General features: G+C 47.6%; 1 protein-coding gene across 1 annotated transcript in view; it reads right to left on the bottom strand.

The window, feature by feature from the left end:
• Window positions 1-22,264, bottom strand: part of SEMA5A (semaphorin 5A) — a 302,092-nt gene that overhangs the window by 75,856 nt on the left and 203,972 nt on the right. The window contains exon 10 of the mRNA XM_056109051.1: window positions 12,527-12,734. Within this exon, the coding sequence (XP_055965026.1) occupies window positions 12,527-12,734 (208 nt within the window). The remainder of the gene's footprint in view (window positions 1-12,526; window positions 12,735-22,264) is intronic.

Raw genomic sequence — 22,264 nt, 5'->3', positions numbered from 1 at the left:
CGGGCCCAGTAACGTCCCCATTGGAGACTTTGTTGTTACTGTGTCTGGCATATCGAATACGTCACGGGGAGCTTGCCAGGCTCTGCCGTGAGGGCGAGATACTCTCGTTAGCTTGCCGGGCTCTCCGAGAGGGGCAGAGGAATCGAACTCGGGTCGGCCATGTTGGCTGCGTGCAAGGCAAACGCCCTACCGCTGTGCTATCGCTCCAGCCCTAGAGAGATAATTACCTGTTAAAATACATATGTTTATCTTCATTATGCATTATTTGTTAGAGGCATTTAATACTAATTCATGGTATATGGTATAATTTGTAGATAAGACCAATAAACTAGAATTTTATTTCATCGCTAACCTTTAAAAACATTAAAACGATTCCGCTTTGGTTTATTCAATAAGACCGATTAAGTATGTGAGGATTTTCCACAGTTCTATTTGCTATTGCTATTACATTTAAATCACGGATATGTATTGCCAGTAATGATGAGCAAATGACTTAAAGTCTTCATAGACACATTTTAAAGTGAAGTCTTTAAAGAAAATTAAGAGTAAAAATAGAGTGCTAAGAGCAGAAGGTGGGGCTGGAAGAATGATACAGTAGACAAGGCATTTGTCTCGCGTGCCGCCTACTGAGGGTTTAGTCCCTGACATCCCATATGGTCCCTGAGCATCGCCAGGAGTGAATCCTGAATGCAGAGCCAGTTAGAAGCTCTGAACGCCTCTCAGTGAGGCCCATTCCCACTCCTCCTCCTGGTCCTCATTAAAAATTACAAGAAATGCTGCCGGACCCCGTGGCAAGCTGTTTCACTCAAGGCGCCCTAGAAGGGGCAGGTGAGAGCCCTCCCCGCCCCAAGGGATCCAGCCCTGGCAGCCAAAAACACCCAGAACTCGACTGCTGCCCTGCCCAAGGCCGCTCTCCACACAGTCGGGACGAACCTCACCCACGAGTGAACCTATTCCTGGACACTTCATACCACACAACCTACCCATACTCCAAGAGTACCGTACCACATTTGATGTAGTTCAAAGTAGGAGGCAACCAATCTTAGAGGGAAATCTTTCTTTCTTTCTTCCTTTCTTTCTTCCTTCCTTCCTTCCTTCCTTCCTTCCTTTCTTTCTTTCTTTCTTTCTTTCTTTCTTTCTTTCTCATACACACACACACACACACACACACACACATACACACACACACACACACAGGGCTCAACTTCTAACAACATGCTAATGATCACTCATAATAGGGTTTAATTGCCCCTGGGTGGAATACAATTCTCACCCTCTTTCCTCTAAGGATACTTTTTAGTAGCATTTTCAGTGGTTTTCCATAACAAACGATATAGAATATATCATTTTGGTTCTGCTTTGTGGCAGGGGTTGAGGTTTGGGATGGAAACGCCCGATATATGATGGTGAGTAGGTGTAATGGTGGTAGGATTGGTGCTTGAATATCAAATGTAATCAAACATCATGAACTACCTTAAGTAAGTAAGTAAAGGCCCTCCCGTTGATCATCGATTTGCTCGAGCAGGCCCAGTAACGTCTCCATGGGAGACTTTGTTGTTACTGTGTTTGGCATAGCGAATACGTCACGGGGAGCTTGCCAGGCTCTGCTGTGTGGACGAGATCCTGTTGGTAGCTTGCCGGGCTCTCCGAGAGGGGCGGAGGAATCGAACTTGGGTTGGCCATGTTGGCTGCGTGCAAGGCAAATGCCCTACCGCTGTGCTATCGCTCCAGCCCTACCTTATAAAATAAAAAAAGTTATAAAAAAATAAAAATTACAAGAAAATATATTGTTTTAAAGAATAGAAGGTGTTTGAAACAAGGATAACAAAAATGTTCTCTGGACTCTCTAAATCACCATCAGCTTTGGTTTCAGACAAACGCAAGTATCCCACTCAACTGGAAGTCAGACCCAGAAGCCCCAACTGCTTCTCTGGGCCTCAACAGCCCTGGGCCATGTGCATCTTGGTCTTCAGTCCCATGTTCTCTTGGGGTATTTTTCTCAAGGACACACACAAAGTCTTACTGGAGAGGCCACGTCTGCTCCAGGGAGAAGAGGCCCCAGGGAGCAGCACCAGCTAACTAGGATTACAGGGCTCCAACTGAGCCCCTCCCAGCTCCCACGGAGAAGGAATGACCAGGAGCCACAAGGAGGAAATACCATGTCCAGGAGCACATAGGGACAGGACAGTCACTGGTCTCTTCCTGCGGGGAAAGGCTCACACTTTTGGTGCGGTTTGCTCTCCTGTACAGGGCTGAGGTGATGAGAGATCCTTCGAAAATCCTCCTCCTGCAGGCTGTCCAGGGGAAAACGAGCAGGATTACTGTTTCTTCTGTCTCTGAACTTGGGTTTAAAGGGCTGACTCTGAAGACACAGGGGGTGATGAAGGGTTAATAGCATCACCCATTATAGGGCACTGTGCTGGAGGGTGGGGGCGCAATTCAAACTCATTCTAATCTACCTCATGGGACTGTGCCACAGCCCAGGGGTGAGGCTGCTGCCTGGAAACCGCCCCTGGAGCAGCGCCCACACTCCTGTCACAACAGGACAGTCTTGGAGAACACCCCTGGGGTGTGGATTCCCAGGCGTCCTCAGAGGTCTTGGGATGTTGGCAGAGATGAGCCCTTGGTTGTCCTTACCTGGCCCTGGGGTCAGCCCCTTCAGTGGGGACAGTCAGATGCTCACTATATTCCACCACGTTGGACAGGGCCATTTGCCATCACTTAAAGATGTCACTATACGGCCATGCTCACAAGCTTCTGAGGCATTTATCTGCCAGGTAAATAATGTAAGACAAGGAACAGAATCTGGCCAGCTGGGCCTGTTCCTCTCAGGCCATTTACAGTTCTACAAGGGCAGAAAAGTCAATTCCTAGCAGCTTTAGTTCCCTGGAATTAGGTCCCAAGTGGATATGAAAAATATCAATGTCACTGTATCACTGTCATCCTGTTATTCATCAATTTGCTTGAGTGGGTGCCAGTAACATCTCTATCCCTCCCAGCCCTGAGATTTTAGCAACCTCTCCTTACTTGTCTTTCCCAACGATTGGAGGCTCTTTCATGGTCAGGGGAATGAGACCTATTATTGTTACTGTTTTTGGCATATCTAGTATGCCAGGGGGAGCTTTCCAAGCTCTGCCCATGTGAGCGGGATACTCTCAGTAGCTTGCCAGTCTCTGCAAGAGGCATATATATAGATATCTGTATGTATATATATCTATATCTCTCTCTATATATAGATATGAAAGTTACAGCTGGGCAAAAAAGCACAACCTATGCCCAAGAGCTACCGTGTGTGTGTGTGTGTGTGTGTGTGTGTGTGTGTGTGTGTATGGTATAGGTGTACACGGATGAGTCTAAATGAGAAGAGAGATTCTGGCTTTCATTTAGGACACAGAAGGTCTGAGATCTGAGCCCTCCCCAGAGTGTGCAGACAGTAAACGGAAGCATTTGCCACAATGCTGGCCCAGCAGGAGCCGTGAACTTTGAATATCAGGTGGGAAAGAAACCAATCACCTCTTATTAAATTCTTCTATGCCGGGCATTTTAGGTGGTCTCAGCTACACAAAGAATAACTTGCTTAAAATCACACACCCCGAGCAAAATGCTTATCTATATACATCTGAATGCAAAATTCATTCTACAGTTTTGCAGGCTCAGGCGAATGGTTATTTCCTTAAGAATGATTCATTCATCGGAGGAACGCTTCCTAATTCCTTCTCTGAAGCTAATATTACACAGCAAGATGGCAACAAAGGTCCAAAGGCAACAGAACAGGAGAACTGATCCACAACTGAGTTGGGGGGAAGGGGCTGAAAGAGAGGGTTGGTGAGGTCCTGGTGGGCGAGAGGTGGGGACTCTGGTGATGGCTGGGGTGTTGGAATTATGTGCATGAGAAGCCACTATTAACAGTATGTAAACTACAGGATCTCAATAAAGATTTAAAAACAAATTTGAAAAAAATAAGACGAAACAAGTTATCCCATTAAAAATAATGCCCCAACAACTGCAGCCTCACGGGATGGGGGGTCGTACTGGCTCATCCTACACACCCTACCGAGGCCACGAGTTGCTCCCCATGAGCAGCTCTCTGGCACGGCCATGGCACCAGACGCACACGGACCTAATCCAGAGCCCAGCAGCTTGCGGCAGAAATGTGAATGGACTATGCGTTAAACAACGGTGCCATGCCCCCCACCCCCCGGGAGGGAAGGGGTGTCTCTCTCTTCTGCTATCCCCCATACCCCCTTGCCGGCAGCATGGTGGCCGCTGCCTGCCTCAGAGCTTATTGGAAAGCCAGGTATGAGGCAGCGGTGACAGGGCATATACAGCTTCATGGGATGGGGGGGCCGAAACCGGCTTGTCCTTCACGCCCTACCAAGGCCACAAGTTGCCCCGCATGAGTGGCTCTCCAGCACGGCCATGGCACCAGACACACAGAAACCAATCTCGCAATTATCTGGCTCTATTATAGACACTGGTCAATGGGTTAGAATCAAGTATCCAAAGATAAATCCCCAAATCTATAGTTAACTAATTTCAGCAAAGAAACTGGGCACATTAGATGGAGTGAAGAAAGTCTTGCCAACAAATAGGGGTGGGTAAAGTGGATAACTATGTGTAAAAATATAAGCTGAAATCAATCTTATACCTGACACAAAAGTCGATTCAAAGTGTAACAAAGACCTTGAGATTAGAGAGTAGACCAGAATCGATAAAACACAGTGAGGAAAATATAGTAGAATCCCCCAAGATTTGGACATCAAAGGGTTCCAATGATATGAAACTAATGGCAGAATCTCCTGCCCCCGCACCAGGCTGTCTTCACTGGTGCCCCTTGGGGGGGGGGCAGGTTGAATTTCCCTCCCCACCCCAAGCAGAGCCCTGGCAGCCAAAAACCTCCAGAACCCAGCCACAGCCATGCTCAAGGCCACTCTCCACACGTTTGGATGAGCCTCATGCATGAAGGAACCAGCAGAGGAACCCAGCTATGTGGGAGATCTCCAAGCCTGCTCAGATCGGGACTGGGCCTCCTCCACCCAGGTCCCCCATTTTTCAGTAGCTTGGCAGTCAGACCCACAAACTACCCCTCCGCTATGTAATCTCACCAACAGCCAAGATCCAGAGACTATAAAACAAAGCTCCCAGAAAAGAGCGATGCATTTTCTTCCTCTCGAAGAGTCCGGCAAGCTACCAAGAGTATCCCACGTGCATGACAGAGCCTGGAAAACTACCCGTGATGTATTCAATATACCAAAAACAGTAACAATAATGGGTCTCATTCCCCTGACCCTGAAAGAGCCCCCAATATGTCACTGGGCTACACTAGCACACGACAGGGACGGATGGAGATGTTACTGGAACCTGCTCCAACAAATCGATGAACTGGCTGACAAGTGATACAAGTGATGAATCTAATGGCAAAAGCAACTGTCACTGTCACTGTTTTTCTGTTGTTCATCGATTTGCTCGAGCGGGCCCAGTAGCATCTCCATTGTGAGACTTGTTGTTACTGTGTTTGGCATATCGAATATGTCATGGGTAGCTTGCCAGGCTTTGCCTTGCAGGCAAGATACTCTCGGTAGCTTGCCAGGCTCTCCGAGAGGGGCGGAGGAATAGAACTCGGGTAGCCCTGGTTGGCTGCATGCAAGGCAAACACCCTACCCACTGTGGTATTGCTCCAGCCCCTAGCAAAAGCAAGAGAAATAAAAATAAATACATGGGATTACATCAAATCAAATACTTTCTGCATGGCTTAAGAGACATGGGCTAAAAATAAGAGGCACCAACTGAATGGGAGAAAATATTTGTATTCAACCCATCAGATACAGGTTTGATATCCAAAATACATAAAGTACTTACAAAGATAAACGACAATGAAAATCTAAAACCTATCAAAAATGGAGAGAGGAAATGAATGGACACTTCTCTGAAGAAGACAGAAGGAAGGCTAACAGGCACATGAAAAAGTGTTCATCATCACTTACTAGAAAAATTCAAATCAAGACAACAATAACATATCACCTCACTGGTAAGGGCTGGAGCGATAGCACAGCGGTAGGGCATTTGCCTTGCACGCAGCCAACATGGCCGACCCGAGTTCGATTCCTCCGCCCCTCTCGGAGAGTCCGGCAAGCTACTGAGAGTATCTCGCCCACATGGCAGAGCCTGGCAAGCTCCCTGTGACGTATTCAATATGCCAAACACAGTAACAACAAAGTCTCCAATGGAGACGTTACTGGGCCCGCTTGAGCAAATCGATGAACAACGGGAGGGTCTTTACCTTTACCTTTACCTCACTGGTAAGAACCACACAAATCAAAGCCTCTGGGAATGATCTATATTAGTGGAATGTGGTGAAAAAGGAGCTCTCATCCACTGCCAGAAGGGATGTTTTCTGGCTAAACCCTTCGGAAAACAGTGTTGAACTTCTCAGAGAAATAAGAATTGATCTGTGTATGACCCAGCAATTCGACTTCAGGGTATCTACTTCCTGGACCCAAAAACATGCATTCAAAGGACATACGCATGCCATATTCACTGCAGCACTTAGCAAAAGAGCGAGGGTATAGGATCAGTGTAGATGTCCATGACAGATGAATGGGTTATGATGGTGTGTTCTGTGTACATAATGGGATACTACACAGCTGCAAGGAACTGGAAGATTCACTTTTGAGTGAAGTAAGACCGAAGGACAAACACAGGGCAATCCCACTTACCTGTGGTATAAAGACTAGCAGGATGAGGGGATTCAAGGTAGTAATGTGGGGATACTGAGATCACCCCTGAACCTAGATTACAGGAAGGAGAAAGACAGGGAATAAAAAAGAAACTAAGGGGGTGTGGGAGAAGGAGAAGTGGATGGGACAGTAACAGGAAGGGGACCAAGCACGCTGGTGATGCAGAGGGGTGTGAATCTGCAGATCAAACCACAGAACCAACAACACTGAAAGCCTGAGACTCAAAGTACAACAAACTTAAAGAGAAAAATAAATGTATTCAAAGCCCCTGGTTGTAAGGACGGCTAAGCAAACAGAAGCCGCAGCCCCTCTGTACAAGAAGGAGCCTGTCTGATTCTTGGCTGCTGTGTCTACCCTGGATCCAACATTATATAAGTGGTTATCTTTGGGCTGGTAGATCGGCCATGAAAATGAAGAAAGTTGCAGCTTTTTCTTTTTTTAAACCTCATGAGTCTTTAAGAGCCCTGAGGTGGACCTGATTATTTTATATTAGCACTGTAGCATTGTCCTCCCGTTGTTCATTGATCTGCTCAAGCAGGCACTATTAATGTCTCCATTCTGAGACTTCTTGTTACTGTTTTTGGCATATCGAATACGAATACACCATGGGGAACTTGTCAGGCTCTGCTGTGTGGGTGGGATACTCTCGGTAGCTTGCCAGGCTCTCCGAGAGGGACGGAGGAATTGAACCTGGGTTGGCTACGTTGAAGGCAAACACCCTACTCGCTGTACTATCACTACAGCCTATTTTATTTTATTTTATTTTCCCTTTATTTTATTTTATTTTTTTTAAAGTTGTAGATTTACAATTTTTTGTGCTTTGGTTTCAATTATACAATGATCAGATACCCATCCCTCCACCAGTGCCCATTTTCCACCACCATGGATAATATCCCTCCCACCCCCATCCCCCCATCCCCCCTGTCTCTGTGGCAGGGCAATCCCCTGTGTTCTCTCTCTCCGTTTGGGTGTTGTGGTCTGCAAAAGAGGCATTGAGTGGCAAACATGTTCAGTCCATAGTCTACTTTCGACATGCATCTCCCCTCCTGGGAGGATCCTCCAAACATCCTTTATTTGGTGCTCCCTTCTCTATCTGAACTGCCCTTTCCTCTAGGATACCCGGCTGGCCTCTAAGTTATGGAGTAATCCTCCTGGTGCTGATCTCAGCTATTCTTGTACAGCCTATTTTATATGAATAAGATGATATTATTTCCTTCCTGAAAACCCCTCTCAAACCGTAAACCTCCAGACCCCACACAATGGGCAGTTGAGCCCAGTGATTGCAGCAGCACCAGCAGCAATGGGACTTGGCTCTCATTTATTCCACCTGGGGCTCCCACCCTTCCCTCTTCCTTCCTGTCCGGGACAGTGCAGGGAAATGCTGCCTCTGCACAAGCCCATCTCAGTCCTCTGATACAGCCCCCTCTTGCAGCCTAACTGAGCATAGGAAAACACAGGCTATCTTCGCTCTCTTGTCTTGCAGCTGCCCAGGCTGATGCCACATTGGCCACTTCTGCTGTCTCATAGGGACGTCTTTGTCATCACAGTGGATTTCAAACAACCTGCTGAACATTATTAATATATAAAATGTATCTATCTCATCTTGGTGATGAGTTTCCTTTCGATTTCGAAATTTAAGATAAAAACACAGGCTGTGATTTAGATGTTGGTATAAAAAGCAGGCTGGAGAGATGGTACAGGAGCAAAGGCTCTTGACTTGCAAGCAGTTGACCCCAGTTCCATTCCCAGCACCACAGATGGTTCCCCAAGGAACCACCTGAGCACAGAACCAGAAATAGGCCCTGAGCATCATTAAGTGGGTTTCCCTATCCCAAAAAAATAAAATTAAAAATCTATTATTGGGCAGTGATGTCAAACGTGGAAATTAGGTCAAATTGCTGCTCAGAATCAGATTTCAATGATAATTGATTTTGTCTAAGCTAACTCTGAGGCATCTCACTGTGAATCTTTGTAAGATCCATTTATGCCAACATTTCTCAGTAGACTGAGTGGCACAAAGAATGTTCATTAAGTATACAACAAATTAAACCACTAAGGAACACCCTCAGTATTTAGAGGTTATACCAGAGCCAATGCAAACAAAACCAAGCATGGAGATTATGGAGATTGAGAAAGTTGACTATTTACTTTGTAAATGGGTGCATATCAAAGCATTCTTCTGCTTGGTTCTTTGATCTTGCCTAATGGCAAATGACCTCCTGCCTGCAGTGTTGTAGTAAAGTAAAGTAAGTAAAGTAAAGGCCCTCCCGTTGATCGTCGATTTGCTCGAGCGGGCCCAGTAACGTCTCCATTGGAGACTTTGTTGTTACTGTGTCTGGCATATCGAATACTCTCGGTAGCTTGCCGGGCTCTCCGAGAGGGGCGGAGGAATCGAACTCGGGTCGGCCATGTTGGCTGCGTGCAAGGCAGACGCCCTACCGCTGTGCTATCGCTCCAGCCCTAAAGTAAAGTAAAGTAAAGGCCCTCCCGTTGATCATCGATTTGCTCGAGCGGGCCCAGTAACGTCTCCATTGGAGACTTTGTTGTTACTGTGTCTGGCATATCAAATACTCTCGGTAGCTTGCCGGGCTCTCCGAGAGGGGTGGAGGAATCGAACTCGGGTTGGCCATGTTGGCTGCGTGTAAGGCAAACGCCCTACCCGCTGTGCTGTGTTGTAGAGGTCCTGGAATTTCTCTCAGTACATTGCTTACTTTTTTTTTTTTATCAAGCAGACGCTGTCTTCAGAGAGTATTTAATTAATAAAGGTGCCAACCTCTTAACTGAACCTTTGAAAACTTTGCCCTTTCAAATAATAAATGTCTTGCAGGAACCTAATTTCCATATTAATTTTCTTAATGAGCTGCTAATCTATTTATCTAAATGACACTATTCCAGGGTAAGAGGATTAAGAATAACCAGAAAAATTTCACAATTAGAAACAGTCTTTTTCTAAATGATTCCATCTTTTCCTCGAGCTTTAATGAAGCAAAACTACAAATGCAATACAAATAAAATTTTAGGCTATGATCCTTCTAGCGACCAGCTCTTCTCAATCAGTTTTTTTTAAAAAGGAAATAAAGTAAACATCTAGAACCCAAGAGCTTTCAGTTGATCTTATCACTCTTCTTTCAAGGGTGGATCCATACCAGAGAACTGGGACTTCCTTTTTCAACTGTTAGAAAAACAATCATCTGAATAATGACTTAAGGAATCCTATTAGAGGCAGGAGACACAGTATACTGTTTGCCTTGCATGCAACCCACCGGGGTTCTATCCCTGCACCAAATAAAGTCCCTGAGCTCCAACAGGAGTGATCCCTGAACATGGGGTCAAAAGAGTAAGCCCTGAGCACTCCTGGGTGTGGCCCCCTAAAAACCAAAATCTTTTGGAGGAGCTTCCTACTCCATCTCCACCTGATGACTCTGGTCCTGAGACTGAGCAGCTGTCACCCAGGTTGGAAGGTGGGACAATCTCCCTGGGAGCAGGAGGCAGAGTAGTGTGATGGGTGCCTAAGCATTCCAGCCCGAGTCCTCTGACAGCTCCCTCTACGGGAAGTCCACCAGGTGATAAAAACCCCGAGGAGGCCCTGGGTAAACAAGTCTAGCTTAGGTTGGATACTGAGGGGTACAAAGGTGCACCCAAGCAGGAAACTCCCACTGGAACGGATGCTGTTGCTTCCACATTGAAGGACACTTGCTGACAGATAGCTGACCACCTGTGGTCACAGCTGTGTAACAATCCTGGCCATTGTTCTTAATGTATCTGGGAATTCTTTTTTTTTTCCTTTCTTCTTTTTGGGCCACACCCGGCATTGCTAATGCTTATTCCCAGCTCTGCACTCAGGGATTACTTTTGGTGATGCCCAGGGGACCATATGGGGTGCCGGGGATCAAAGCTTTGGGAGGTGAGTGGGTGCTGCTGTTAGCTGGAGGACATGGAAGTGCTCCTGTAGCTTCATCCCAGCTGGTGACAAGTCTTTGGGTAAGGTCCAAGACTGTCTGTCCCCTCTGAGCCCACTGTGGGGAGAAGACTTCCCCACCCCTCACCCCCAGGTTGGTCCTGCAGGGAACACGAATCAGAATGAAAGCTAAGTAGGCCACAATGCAAAGTAAAGAAAAGCCTTCCCATGAATGACAGCACAAATAAATATCATTCATGGTCCCAGGAGTACCGTGACGGGAGGCTCTCGTCAGGTACCCAGTGGAGTCTTAGCCCTTTGGTTCTCTGTGCATCAGGTGAGAAAGTGAGGCCTAAAGTACTTAAGGGATCAGACCAAGGAATAGCCAGGGAGGAGGCAGGACAGAGTGTGCTGACCTGAGGTGACACCCAGGTTCCAGAGGCCACTGAGAGTCTCCAGGGGCAGCCCAAGGCCCTGGGCCCCAAGTACTATCAGCCCCTTGGCTCCTGGCACTCCCCTGTAGGCCAGCTTGGCCTGAACCCAGTGGTGGGACCTCTGAGCACTGTCTGGGACCCCACTCCCCCCAAAATTAAAAAGAAATAGTCTGGGAAGTCAGTCATGTGATTTAGCTTCCGGGTCCCAAAGCTACCTAGTTTGATGGCGTGACGGTGGGTGTGCCTGTGGGTGACCCGTGCCAACGTCCCATCCTCACCAAACCTGACCAGCCTTGCTGGGGGGATGAAGAAAATCGGGACACAAATGCCAAGGACATTTGTGAACGGGATTTTTGGAGGCTCTGGCCAGGGGCCAGAGCTCTGAAGCCTGACCCCAAACCTGAAGTGGTCTCCGAGTGCATGGTGTGACTCCTGCCCTGTGGCGCCCAGGGTGATTCAGGGAGAGAGAGCACAGCCTTGTGCGCAGGGCAGACTTCCTGCTGCTCACTCTCTTAGGCAGGTGGAGTCCCAGGACTATTCTATCGTTATTATTCTCTGTAAAGGGGCCGGAGGCCAAATGGGTCTGAAGACTAAGTACTGCCCTAGGGGCTGGAGTGAGAGCACAGCCGGGAGGGCATTTGCCTTGCACAGAGCCAACATGGGTTCGATTCCCAGCATCCCATAGGGTCCCCTGAGCACCACCACCAGAATAGTAACCCCTATAGCATCGCCGGGTGTGACCCAAAAAGAAAAAAAAAAGACTAAGTATTGTCCCTTTCCAACCATGGGTGTGCACTTTCCACTGTGACCTTCGAGCTCTCTTGGGGTCAGTGCTGGACACCCCAAGGCAGCCGAGAAGTCCGATCAGGGGTTTGGGAGACATGAGGGTCCTGGTTTCCCCGTGTCTATGGGAGTCTCCTCCCAACCAACCCTCCTTCCTGGAGGATTCTGCAGGTGCATGAGCTGTGTCCAGGATGGGACCCCAGGACACTGCAAAGGATTTGGTTTGGGCTGGGTGGATGCACTGTCCCTGTCATTCTCTGCCTGATGAGCCCTTTATGCTTGTCTATGAATCAACTCTCTATGCGTGCATACACGCATAAACACAGATACATCATCCGAACAAAGCAACCCAGCACCACAACAATGCAGGGACACTGGAGGGCAGTAGGTGGTGTCAGGGGTGAGCATCCTGGTGAATACCTGCACCAGAGTATTTCTTTCAGCCCCGTCAGTCCCTACAGGGGTTGTACCGTGGTTCCTCCTAGGACATGGGCGGGCAGTTTTCACCACTGCCCATCAGTTGGGTGGAAACTGCACTCTTGGACAAAGGTTGCAACCCCCGAGGAGGGAGAACGCTTGGCTGCAGAGCTCTGATAGCCCGTGGCTCCGCGCCCTGCTACCCTTGGCCACTGGTGCCCCCCACCTATCCCCGGAGCCCCCTGTTCAGGCCATACCTGCGTGTGCGGTGGAACTGGCAGCGCCTGAGTGGGAGCCGGGCGACGTGCTCGTGGAGACCCACGAAGAGGACGCTCTGGCTGTGCAGTATCTGCAGGCTGCGCACGGGTTCAGGCCGCCGCGCGGGGAACAGCTCCACCTCCTCCAGCAGACAGCTACCCGACGTCGGCGACAGTGGTGCCCGCACCTTCTTAATGGTCCCATGATCTGCGGAGGCAAGAGGCCAGGGAGGAGAGCAGGGGTGAGTCTCACTGGCCAGGTGGGGCTCTCCTAGAACCCAGGGGGGTCTCCACGATGGCTCTCGGTGGAGAATCCAGGACAGGAGAGCTTCCCGGGTGAGGCAGCCAGTTCTGTGCCACCCCGACACAGAGAGAGAGAGGTGCCAGGTCTGTGGTCGCTGCTGGACAGAACCCCGGGCAGGCCCAGTGCAGAGATGTAGCACAGCGAGCCTGCAGCTGCCCTTCCTGTCTCCCCTCTTCCTCCCACCCTTGCCCCCTGATAAATGATTTTTGTTCCCAGTCCCCCAATTCTGCTCACATCGATTCTGGCTTTGCCACCCCGGCACTAAATACACAGGGAGCATCAGGACCCCCGATGCCAAAGATGCACACTTACAGCACGCCCGTTCCCTGGGGCACTGGCCAGCCCTCCAGTTTCATCCTGCAGAGTCAAGGCACACAACCAATCCCTCCCCCCACAAGGCTCTCTGATGCCCCTGAGATCTCTCCGGCACCCTGAGGATGTGGAATAGATAAAACTCACCAGGATCCGGAGTTTCTCAACATGGCAAGTCTCAACTTACAAGATGAGAAAACGGGCTGGAGTGATAGTACAGTGGGTAGGGCATTTGCCTTGCATGCAGCTGACACAGATTAGATTCCCAGCATCCCATATGGTCCCCCGAGCACCACCAGGAGTAATTCCTGAGTGCAGAGACAGGAATAACTCCTGTACATCTCCAAGTGTGACCCAAAACGAAGAAAAAAAAAAGATGAGAAAACTGGAATGATTAGGAGGTTCTGCAAAAAACAGAAGGAAGAAAAACCAAGAGCCTTGGTTTCGGGGCCTCCTGAGATAACCGATCTTGGCAGCCTTGGCTCAGACAAAGTGTCCTTGTTTTCCCTTTGTAAGGCAGTCCTCAGAGACATAAGATGATTATATTTAAAGAGGAAAAGACACGAAGCCATATGCCATCTTGAACTTGTTAAAATGTATACTTAGAGCGTCTCTGGTGAATATTGATTGATGCTGAACTAAACTCCTAACGTATGCTGTCTGCACACCATTGCTTAATTTCACTTTTTACTTTGTTCGTTGTTCAAGCATCAAAGAAATCACGGCATCTTGGTGGGAACTTATTTTTGAGGGAAGAGAGTACATTTGTCTTCTGTGGGGGCAGGAATCGTCCTCAGCGGCCAAGTTAGGAGGGGGCAGGCAGGGACGGCCACCACCAGCGGACAGCAGGCCAGTGTGACAAATGAAGTGACAGATTCTCTTGGGACAAAGCTCCATTTTCAGGCACGCTGGGCGGGGTGCGGCAGATGGAGCCACAGATGGAGAGTCGTGAGCCCGCACTGCTTCCCGCGTGGGAGTTTCACAGGCATCCCGGGTCAGACGCCACGACAGGCCAGCACATCCCAACCGAGACCCCTGCTGCTCATTTCCTCATTTCTTGGGTGGATTTTACTCGAAGAGAGCTGCCCCAGTTAATAACAGAGCAGACGTCAACAGGCATTTCAAATTTTTAAGCATTGCCAGGGGAAAGCAAACACAACTGAGAAGATCTTGAATAATTTGATTGCAGACAAATGGCCATCATCAATCAAAACTTTCCAAGGCCGATTTCTGTACAGCTGCTACCTGCCTCCGTGAGGTGCCTGGAGGTGGGGGGGGGGAGCTCCTGATTGCTGAGTGGAGCAAGGGTCTGGGTACCCCCTGCCATCCCCATGTGTTCCCTCAAGGGGAGACTGCCCCCCGGCACATCATGGACAACAGCCGGGCCCGGGCTCTCCCTGCTCCTGCACCACTGGTCAGCCTTTTCCTGCTGCGTTCCTTCAGAGCACTGGCTTTGCTCTCAGCTCTGCACAGCTGAGCACACTGCCCGGTGCCCATCACAGCACGGCATCACTCAGGGGCAATGCTGACTGCACCCTCGCTCGCTTAGCAACCCTCATCTTTCTCCCGTGTGGAGCTGCAAGGGCTGGGAAGGACCCTTACCCCACTGGAAGTGGACTCCTAGCCCCCTTTCTGGGACTCTGGCTGTCCCCATGTCCTTGCCTTAACAGCCAGGGGTCTTCTCTATGGCCCCTGCAGCAAAGCCAGGCGGGTGTTCTCCCCTGGGGACAAGGTTCCTGGCCTCTCACTGGTCCCCCTGCTTTGCGGGACTCCAGGGATGTCCAGGTCCCTGCTTCCTCTCCCAGGCTGGCTTTGCTTCTTTGTACTGAATGAGTATAATATTTATACGTTGATTTTAATGGGTATTAATACACCTGTGCTGGGTAAGAAAATGTACAAATTAGGTAAAGAAGGAGGAAGGAAATGGAAGTGATAGAACAGAGCAAGAAGTGATAAAGGGAGGAAAGAAGGGAGGGAGGCAGGAAGGCAGAAAGGCAGGAGGGGAGATGCCATCATCAGTATATTTATTCAAAGAGCCCTGAGTAGAGGCCAGGGAGAAAGTATAAAGGGCAGGGCACTGGTCTTGCACACGGCCGTCTCGGGATTGATCACTGGCACCCTATAAAGTCCCCCAAACACCTCCAGGAGTGATCCTTGAGCTCAGAATCCCTGAGTACTGCTGAGTGTAGCCCCCAAACAAACAAAAATAACAGTACTGGTTAGCATGATTTCCCGAAATACTTCATGAGAGAGTAAATGTGTTGGTCAGTCTGAAGGTAAAAATAAAAAACATTTCCACACCCTCAATCACTATGGTCGGATTTCAGTGACAGTATTGTAAACAAGATATGAATGAAAGCAATCACGTTAATTGATTTCTGCTGATAAAATATTACTTCTGACGATTTGCCATAGAAAATAAGGCCTATCCACCTTCCACATGCTGGAAATTCGACACTCTAATCAAACACAGTTGCTGAAAAAATGCCAAAAATAATGGAATCATCTCAGTGGTTTTTAAAACCCGGAGATCGAAAGAAAAGGAAAACAAAAGTGTCCTTTTAATTTAGTTAATAAATTAATTTGGATTGGATTCCACGGGATGTCAAGAGACCGCGTGGCCGCCCACCTACCAGATGGTCAGACTTCTTCCTGAAGATCATGAACGATCGGTTTGAGGCCCTTCATGTTCCCGGAGCGAACAGATGCCATTGGGCTACACTAGCACGCGGCAGGGACAAATGGAGACGTTACTGGCGCCCGCTCGAGCAAATCGACGACTAACGGGAAGTTAAGTGATTAAGTGATTTAATAAATTAATTTAATTTAATTAATGTCAGCTCGGCTCTTCCAGGGATCAGAGCTGATGCACAGAACCGGTTCTGCTCAGGCACAATTGTCCTAAACATGCAAATACAGAGATACGGAAAGGGTGCACTCTGAGTATCACACAGGCAGCCCCTGGAGGGCCGTCCAGCTGTAGCAAACCTGGCCACATGGAAACTATAGCCACCCACCATGGTCGGTAAAGAGCATCCATGAAAGAACCTTCAAAGCTGATCGTGTGCAACATGGACATGCAAACACCATTAACTACTACACAGCATAGCTTGATTTCGCCCCATCCTGTTTTCTTTCTCTCGGTTTGGTTTTTGGGCCACACATGGTGGTGCTCAGAGCTTCATCCTAGTTCAGGGGTCGGTCACTCCTGATGGTTCCCCAGGAGCCAAAAGCAGTGCCAGGGATTAAATCAGGATTGGCCGCATGGAACATAAGTGCTTTCGCCCTGTGCTCTCTCTGGCCATGTTTGTCTCAACTGAGCAGAACAGTAAGTAGGGATTCATGCTCTGGAGTAAACAGATGCCAACTGTAATTTGAATTTTAGATAAAGAAAAGTTTTGCTGTTTTGTTTTATGCTATGCTCAGGGCTTACTCATGGCTCTGTACTCTGGGATCACTCCTGGAAGGGCTCAGGGACCATATGCAGTGTCAGGGGTCAAAGCAGAACTGGCTGCATGAGAGGCAAATGCCTTATCTCTGGGACTATCTCTCCAGCCCCTTGGTTTTTTTTTTCCTTTTCATAGCATGTCCTATTCAATATTTACCTGAAACTCAAATTCAAGTGGTCAGCCTGTATTTTTATTTGCTAACGCTGATAATCCTATTTGGATCATTTCAGAAATACTATGGAGACGATGAACTTGCTTGCTTGTGAGCCTTGTGGTGCAAAGCGCAGGACCACGGGACTGGAGAGAGAGCACACAGGCTAGGTGCTTGCCTGCACACAGCATGCCCAAAGACCGACCCCTGGCAACCCATTTAGTCCCTGAGCCCACCAGGATGATCCTTGAGCACAGATCCAGGAGTAAGTCGTGAGCACTGTCAGGCATGACCCTAAACCCTCAATAGATACATAAAAATACAGAGGAGAGATGTGAGTGTGAGAGGGGAAAGCAACGAGTTTCTGGTTTCCATTAACTGCAATTTCCAGATTCAAGTTTCACAAAAAAATAGGAAAGGCATTCACAAGACTAATGAGAATATTCAATACTGGAGGGTCTCTCAGATAAAATAAACGTTAAAAAGATGTTGAAGGAGCAGGTGATGCTAAGGAAGAGCTGTCCTTTCTTCTACTGTTGGCAACTCTTTGGATTCTGTGACATCTTACAGATGTCAGCACTAGCCAGTTCTGAGTAAACTAGACGGCCATCAGGATTCCGGTTCTTTGAAAGCCAGCATCAGCTGTCCAGTGGGAGCCTACATGTGCCCACATCCTCTTCACCTGCTCAAGAGGACCAAATCCTCCACTCCTTGCCCATGTGAGCACCATCGGGCAACCCCCGGTGGCATCCTGACATTACTATTGACAGTGTGAGGGACGCGGAGCCCAGTTCAAGTCAGCATGTGGAGAAGAAGAGCACAAATGCAGATGCATTTAAGAGGTGGGACCCTGGGAATAAAAATTGGCAAAATGTGTCCAAGAAGCCACCTTCAGACCAGACCTTACACAGGCCTAGGGCTTTGCTGATGTGTCTGCCAACCCCATGGGGGCTCACCAGGAAGGTCCAAACCACTGCAGGTGGGCAACGGTTTCTGACAGGCCAGAAGCAAGTCTCTGGCAGGTGGGAGATGTGGATAATACTGAATTACGGTAATTACGGGGTGATTCATTCCCATCTCAATATTCGGAGTCATTAGAAAACTGGCTCATTAAAAAGTAAAAAAAAAAGCCTGGGAGGTAAATAAAAAGGTTTATCAAGGAAATGTTGGAATAAATGCTGTCCCAAGGAACTGTCATCCATTCTGTTTTGAAAACAACTGCCAAGGAAGAAATATTTACACAACGCTGTGTTACTGGAAAAGGACATGAAGAAATTCCCCCGTAGGAGTCCAGCCAGAAGAAATGGTGCATGTCTCTCTGGAGTGCTCCACAAACCCCAGCCCCAGGGAATATGTACTTGTCCTCCAACGAACGTCTTACCAATATACCACGGGACAGAAAGCAGAAGCAAGACAAACACAGACAAATGCATGGGATGTTTTTCAGTGGGAAATAAAAAAAGAATATTGAGGTTTAAATGAAAATCTCTGTGGAGCAGAGCATGGTACTTAAAAATCATAGGCAAGACCAATGTCTAACCTAATGCAGGGGCTGGTGCTGTGGGAGCAAGGGCAAGGTTAAACCACCTCCCAGCACGGATGTCTGCGGGTGAACACCAACAGGCACTTTAGAAAAGCCCCCGACTAGGAAATCTATTACAGTCCACCTCAGTCATGACACAACTTTCCAGTGAGCATACTTAAAAAGAAAATAAAGATGCGATTTAATTATACACATTAAACCCAATGAATCCCAACATATTATACAATGTGATACCGCACTAGTAACTGATGTAAGATCACTGTGATACTTTGCATGCCTTGTTTTACACTGTCACTGAATTCTGGTTTGGCTCAGTCTAGTCTCACGATAGGCCAATGTCTAGGCACCACCCAGAGGTGTCCTTCCTGGGACTGTTCCGGGCAGCTATGTGCCCATCAGCCTCCCCAAATTGGTTACAGCTTCATCACCTGCACGCTGATGAGTTCAGCTGACTGCAGGTGCCTGTGGAAACTGGCCACTGTTTTCTAGAGAAAGGAATCTGCACGAACTATTGCAGGCCCCGCTTTCCCTGCCCTCGACGTGTCCATTCAGGCTGGACAATGCAGACCCCAGAGGTTCACCAAGTGCTCCTGGTTGCCTGTCCAGTGAGTGGACCTCTGGGGCTGGATCCTGGCAGCTAACCCATCACCTCTGGTCACCTGGCATGCCACTGGGAGTGTTCCCAAAGGCCAGGGACAGGTGCCCTAGGGAGGGAAGATGATTATCATTATGGGGTCACTTCAGACCAATGAGTCACACCATACTATCCCCACCACTGCAGAAGGCTCTTGGGGTTGGGGTTTATTTGCTTTGCACTTTGCCTTTAGCTAGACGTCTTTAGCTAGACGTCATTTAGCTAGACGTCAAGCGGGTCCCTACTCTTCTTTGGAGTCACTTTTTGAAGGAAAGAAAATGATCCCGACCAACATCTCCAACAAAAAGGAGGCGGCAGGGTGATCTCTCCTTCAGACTAAACAGTGGACAGGCTTAAGCTAAGCACAAGCAAGAGAAAAACTCTGATGCGCAGGAAGTCCAAAGCAGCAAGGAAAGGGCAGCAGAGGTGGAGAGAGAGCCCCGGCACACAGGATGCAGGAGGGCCACCATGTCGTCCGGCTTCTGCTCAGGTGCTCAGGCCAGCCAGGGCCATCCTGGGAGATGAGTGACTCTCAGACTCACCACCTGGCAGGATTGACTATATTTTCTAAACTGAAGATTCAAGCAGTCACTGGGCAGACGAGTTAGAAGGGACCTATAACAATAACAGTATCCTGAGTTGAAGAAAGCAAAATCCAGGGAAGTGAATTCCAAAATCAAACTCTTGGGCCAGAATTCAGATCTTCCACATACCCACTGAGTGCTGGTTTATAAAATGCTGAGGGTATTTTCATTTTGAAAGGCTGAAAGGCAACATGCACCTCCAGTGGAAGCATCAGTGAAACAATGGCTGAGGAGTTCCCCAAAAGGGCAGAAGAAAAAACAGTGAGAATTGTTCTAAAGATTAAGTATGATTCATAGCATGTGCTTATCTGACGTGAATTCACTCTGCAGTTAACTAATGTATAAATGGCACCGTATCAGGGGCCAGAGTGATAGTACTGTGGGTTAAGGCATTTTTTTTTTTTTGCCTAGTACACAGCTGACACAGATTCAATCCTGGCATCCCATACAGTTCCCTGAGTTCGCCAGGCATGATTACTGAGTGCAGTGCCAGGACTAATCCCTGGGCACTGCCAGGTGTGGCCCCCAAACAAAACTCAAATCAAACCAAAATGATGCCATATCCACATAAACTCCCTCTCTCCCCCTCCCCCCTTTTTCTCTCACTCTCTTTCTCTCTCCCTCTTACTTCCTCTCTCTCTTCCTCTCTCGCTCTCCCCCTCTCTCTCACTCTGAAGCAAGAAAGGTTTTATTGAAACGTAGAAAGACGTGAGGGGAGACAAAGAGGGAAAGTCAGTGTTCAGGGTGGCACAAGCTTGCAGAGCATGTCTAAAGCATCTCCGTCAGCATCTCCACGGGTTTAGGAAGCAAGAGAGAAAAAACAAAGGGTAAAAAATATTTTGAAATTCAACCGCATTACAAAATGATTTCTGATGTCAAAAAAGCTTTTTTTAAAAAATGTGATAAAAAAGAGAAACTTAAAACTTGAAGGTTTTAATAAAAGCTATACTCATAATGCAGCCTTTTCAGTACAAAGCACATGATACTTTTAAAGGTTGGGAAATAAGTTCTTTCTGATTTAGGTATACTTAAAAATCAATTCTTTCTGAAAAAGAGTTTACTATATTATCCTGTTACCTAACTATATTAATAAAACAACTTAATAACCAAAAAAAAAAACCTTGAAGGTTTTAAAGGCCAACATGCACGTTACCACCATGTCCTGAGAGGTTTTAAGGAGTTTAAGTTAGATATAATGCAAGTTCCTACAGAACACAATTTGGCTGTTAATGATTGAGTGGAATTACCTTATTAATTTTGACTCTGGGGAAATTACCTGACGACTTTCTGATTTTTTTTAACTTATTTAAGTATTGTGAGACGTGGTATGGTGTTCACAATGCTCGGCTGTGCTTAACAGGGTTCTTTTTTGCATATTGAGGATCAAGTATAAATATTGTTTGTCTGGGTTTTATCTCTCTCTATATATATATATACATATATATATCTCTCTCTATATATATCTATATATATACGTATATATATATATGTATATATCTTACAGGGATAAAGGTGCTTGCTTTTCATCTCACAAACCCCAGTTTAAATCCCAAGTACTACCTGTGGTCCCCTGACCACTGCCAGGAGACTCTCCCGAGCAGAGTTCAGAAATATTTCCTGATGGGAGAGAAGGCAGCTGGGATAGAGAAGGGATCACTAAGTCAATGATGGTTGGAGGGATCATTTGAGATGGGAAATGAGTGCTGAAAGTAGACAAAACACTAAATGTAGTAGCTTCTCAGTATTATATTGCAAACCACAATGACCCAAAGTAGAGAGAGTGTATGGGGGAAATTGTCTGCCATAGAGGCAGGAGGAAGGTTGGAAAGGGGGAGTGGAGATACTGGGGACATTAGTGGTGGAGAATGTGCACTGATGGAGGGATGGGTGTTCGATCTTTGTATGACTGAAACTCATTCATGACAGCTTTGTAAACTGTATCTCACGGTGATTCAATTAAAAAAAAAAACAATAGCTTCTGAGAACTGCCAGGTGTGCCCCCCACCCCTGAAAGAAAAAAATGTAATATAATAAGACAGGAACTCATATGTACAAAGCTGTGATTCCCTCAAATCAGTTGTACTGATTTGTTGATCACCAGTAGCTGAGAGCGAGATTGTGTTGGGGGGAAAGCTTCCTAAATGGGGGTAATTAAGAGAAAAAACAATGTCCTACCAATTGCTGATACAATCAACCTTATGGCTATGCTCTGAGGAGAGTGAAGCACGCACTTCCACATCAGATCCAGTGAGGGGTCCACCTGCACTTCCAGGGGAGAGGCCTCCGAAGAGACCAGGTCTGCAGAGCGCCAGGTCCTGGGCTCAGCCTCTGGGTGTTGACCTGAGTGCCATCAGGTTGGAAGGTGGAAGCTCACAGACCAGCACTGGGCCCGGGGCTGGGGCAAAGCCAATAAAAAAGAAGATTGCGTGTGATCCAGGTAACATGAGCAAAGCAATTTTAAAGTTAGACTCTAAATGACTTTCTCATTCTTTCCTAAGATATTGTGACCCAAATTAGTAAAGTAAGTGTGAGAGAGAGTGTGTGTGTGTGCGTGTGCGTGTGTGTGTGTGTGTGTGTGTGCGCCCGCGCACGCTTGTGTGTGTGTTTGGCCACACCTGACAGTACTCAGGGCTTACTCCTGGCTCTGTGCTCAGGAATAACTCCTGGCAGGACTAGGATCAAAACCAGTTTGGCTGTGTATAATTCAAGCACCCAAACTGCAGTATTATACCCCAGAACCCCGTGACTCAAATTCTAATGT

The sequence above is a fragment of the Sorex fumeus genome, unplaced genomic scaffold (assembly GCF_029834395.1).
Source record: "Sorex fumeus unplaced genomic scaffold, SorFum_2.1 ptg000264l, whole genome shotgun sequence".
Lineage (NCBI taxonomy): Eukaryota > Metazoa > Chordata > Mammalia > Eulipotyphla > Soricidae > Sorex > Sorex fumeus.
This window is presented reverse-complemented; position numbering and strand designations above follow the sequence as displayed.